The sequence below is a fragment of the Suricata suricatta genome, chromosome 11, assembly GCF_006229205.1.
Source record: "Suricata suricatta isolate VVHF042 chromosome 11, meerkat_22Aug2017_6uvM2_HiC, whole genome shotgun sequence".
NCBI classification, from domain to species: Eukaryota; Metazoa; Chordata; class Mammalia; order Carnivora; family Herpestidae; genus Suricata; species Suricata suricatta.
This window is the reverse complement of record NC_043710.1, coordinates 104,602,883-104,606,129: the sequence shown is the minus strand read 5'-3', so window position 1 is coordinate 104,606,129 and position 3,247 is coordinate 104,602,883. Positions and strand designations below refer to the sequence as shown.

General features: G+C 59.1%; 1 protein-coding gene across 1 annotated transcript in view; it reads right to left on the bottom strand.

Moving 5' to 3' along the window:
- The window catches only part of HTR3A (5-hydroxytryptamine receptor 3A), an 11,304-nt gene that overhangs the window by 3,430 nt on the left and 4,627 nt on the right, over nt 1-3,247 (bottom strand). The window contains exons 4-5 of the mRNA XM_029956306.1: nt 1,319-1,428; nt 1-50 (exon numbers count right to left, since the gene is read on the bottom strand). The exon at nt 1-50 is cut by the window's left edge and continues 36 nt beyond it. Of these exons, the coding sequence (XP_029812166.1) occupies nt 1-50; nt 1,319-1,428 (160 nt within the window). The remainder of the gene's footprint in view (nt 51-1,318; nt 1,429-3,247) is intronic.

Sequence of the window (3,247 nt, the reverse complement as noted above, 5' to 3'; positions counted from 1 at the left end):
GGTGCCTGACATACACGTACGGGATACTCGGAGACTTCCCCACGTCCACACTGGCCGGGAAAGAGGGGCAGTTTGGGGGCTCAGGATGGCCTGCCTGGTCCAGGCTATTTTCCAAGGAGGAAAGGGCATTTCTCCTTCCCTGGCAACCTGGCTACAAAAGGCAGGTGAGGAATCCGGGCGCCTCAAGGCCACTTGCTGTCATGAGCATACCCAGCTGCCGGGATCAGCAGCCCAGTGGCAACGGTCAAACTTGGTTGGGAAATCCATCCCTAGGATCCATCCTGACCTGGGCTTCTCTTTACCATCCCTAGAGGTCCTGTGACATGAGAATAGTCTTCCCTGGAGGGAAAGGAACTAGAGAAATCATGGAGAAGAGAAGAGGGAGGTGGGCAAGCCCCACAAGACTTATTCCCTCTCTCTCAGCAGACCCCCAGCCCCTAGGCTCTCCTGAGTGACTGCGGTGGCACGGAGTGGCCTGAGCTCGGGGGCCTGAGCCCGCAGCCTTCTGTGGAATCAGGCTGAGAGATGAGAAACTAAGATCCAGGCTACTTCACAGTCTAATGTGGCGATCCAGCCAGGAGCGGGGCTCCCTCCAGCCTGAGGTCTGAAGGTCATGGGGCTCTAGGTCAACTGTCTCCCCTGAAAATCACTGCGCATGGCAGCCACGGCACTGGGCAGCGCGGTAGGTGCTGGGAGGAGGGCAGCTGGCCTCAGGCCACCGCCTCCTTGCATCTGGGTCCCCCAGCCATCTTCCATGGCCTGGCATTGAGAAACCCCGGCAGTGGAGCCTGAGCTGCCTGAAGGATGGGGGGAGGGCACATTGCCGGGTGCTGTCAGCTGCTGGGAACCAAGGATGGTGGCACCCACTCCACATGGGGGGCGTGGTCTGGAGCCAGCCAGACATGTGAGTGACGTGAGAGGTGTGAGTGTGTCTGAGTCACCCCTGGGACTCCTGCTGGCGCTTCATCCCCATCGGTAATCTCACTGTCCCCTTGAAAAACACAACTGCCCCTCATTTGCTTATTATGACAGTGCACATTTATTCCCTGGCTTCCCTTCCCCGGAAAGAGGGCCCTTGGACCAAGAAGTGCAGGATTTCCACATCAGACATAGAAAAAGAGGAGTCTTAAAAAGAAAAGAGAAAAAAACAATAAAGAGAAAGAAACCAAAGGGGAATCTGGGCCCAAGCCAACTTCACCTACAGTTCGCAAGCCTGGCTGGGACCTCTCGTGCCACATCGCGGAGTCTTGTCCCCCCGCCCTGTCCTTCCGCAGCCCCCGAGCCACCCGGCCGCCCGGCATTGGATGACAGCACTCACAACTCATTGATGAGGATGTCCGGGACCCAGATTCTCTCGGTGGGGATGGACAGCTTGGTGATGTTGTCAAAGTCCTCAGGGTTCCACTGGAGAAACTCGTCTGTCCAGTACTAGGGGCAGAGCGGGGGACGGTCACGGGGGGCCACCCGTGATGACCTCACCGCTCAGTGCCCAGGTCACAGAGGGGCATCTCCTCGGGGGAATCGCTCAGCAGTACCGAGAATCCCCCCACCTCTGTGTTCACGATCTCCCGCATGCAGATACGACCCAGGCAAATGACGCCATGGCCCCGGGGAAGCCATTTGGTCACTTCTTGTTTGTCCCGTCCACTGACTATGGGAGCTTGGACACATGGCTCCTTGGGTCCTGGTGTGCTCAATGCTAACTGGGAAATAAGATGCACCTGATAAGGGTAGCGGTGGTCACTGTTAAGTTTTGATCAACACATTCCTCGCCATCCTGTCAGAACGATCTATAAGTCCATGTAATTATGTCACTCCCGTGTTTAAAACCTCAGGGATGCCCCTGGCAGTTGGGGTAGAGTTCAACCTCACGGCCAGCAAAGGCCTGCACAATCTGACCCCCAGCTATCTCTCTAGCCTCATTATTTTTTTTAAGTCTATTTATTTATTTTGAGAGAGAGAAAGCACAAGTCGGGGAGGGGCAGAGACAGAGGGAGAGAGAGAATCCTAAGCAGGCTCTGCACCTGTGAGTGTGGAGCCGGACTCAGGGCTCGAACCCATGAACTCTGAGATCATGACCTGAGCCGAAATCAAAGTCTGATGCTCCACCGACTAAGCCACCCAGGCGCCCCTCTCGAGCCTCGTGATTTTTGTCATCCTGTCTCTGTGGATACTCCTCTCCAGCCACATGCAGACACCGCACGTCTCTGCATATCTGCTTTCTCCCACACCACAATCCCTGTCCTCTCCCCCGAGGGAGGTCTTCCATGTCCCCCAGACTCAGCCAGAGCACCTGTCTGCTCTCTCCTCCGGGAGCCTTCCATGCGCCCACTCCCCAGCCTGGGTTTTCCTGTGCCCGCTCCGTGCCCCCATGGTTGGTATCTTGTTCTTGCTGCTTTGGAGAGCTTGCCGCATTCCACTGTCTGTTCGTGTGTCTGTGGCCTCCGTGGCCTCCGCTAGTCTGTGAGCTCACTTCGGGCAGGGCCCAAGTTTCGTTTGTGTCTCTAGTTCTGGCCCCTTGGCACAGTAGGTCGGCATCCCGTCACTGCTGGGCACACAAGTGACCCCAGCAGTCCAGAGGTGGGGCCTAGGCCCGATGTCCCAGGAAAGGCGCTGCGGGCTGCCTCTCCTGCTGCACCCCTTCCCTTGACGCAGGGTGTGCTCTGTGCTGAGAGATCTTTCCAGGGCAGGAGAGAGCCCTCTGGGAGGAATCAGCATCTGGCATCTGCCTCCACCCCACTCTCTGCCCCACGTGCTGGTGGTAGTGGGGAACGCTCACAAGCAGCGGAGGGATGGAACAGAGACCTGCAGATGCCCGGCATGTCCCCAGACGGAGCCCCTCTCAGCTTTGACCTCTACGACCTGGCCCCACCCTCCTGCCCCCTCCGGCCAGCTGCTCTGGCTCCCTCCCGCTCTCACGTCTGCCGGGCAGCTCAGGGCCTGCCAGCACAGGACCAGCCTGTGGACAGCAGCCGCCACTCTCTCCTCCTAGATCCCCCCCAGTTCTCCCCAGCTCCCCATCAGCTACCCCTGATAATGGCCCCAAGCTCCCCACCCAGGTCCCCCCTAGGTCCTCCCCAGCTCCCAACCAGCTCGCCGGCAGCTCCCCGTCAGCTCCCCCTGACAGTGGCCCCCAGCTCCCCCCCACTTCCACCCAGTTCCCCCCAGCTCCCCCCAGCTCCCCCCAGCTCTTCTCCAGCTCCCCCGCTCCAGTTCCCCCCAGTTCCCCCCAGCTCCCCTCAGCTCC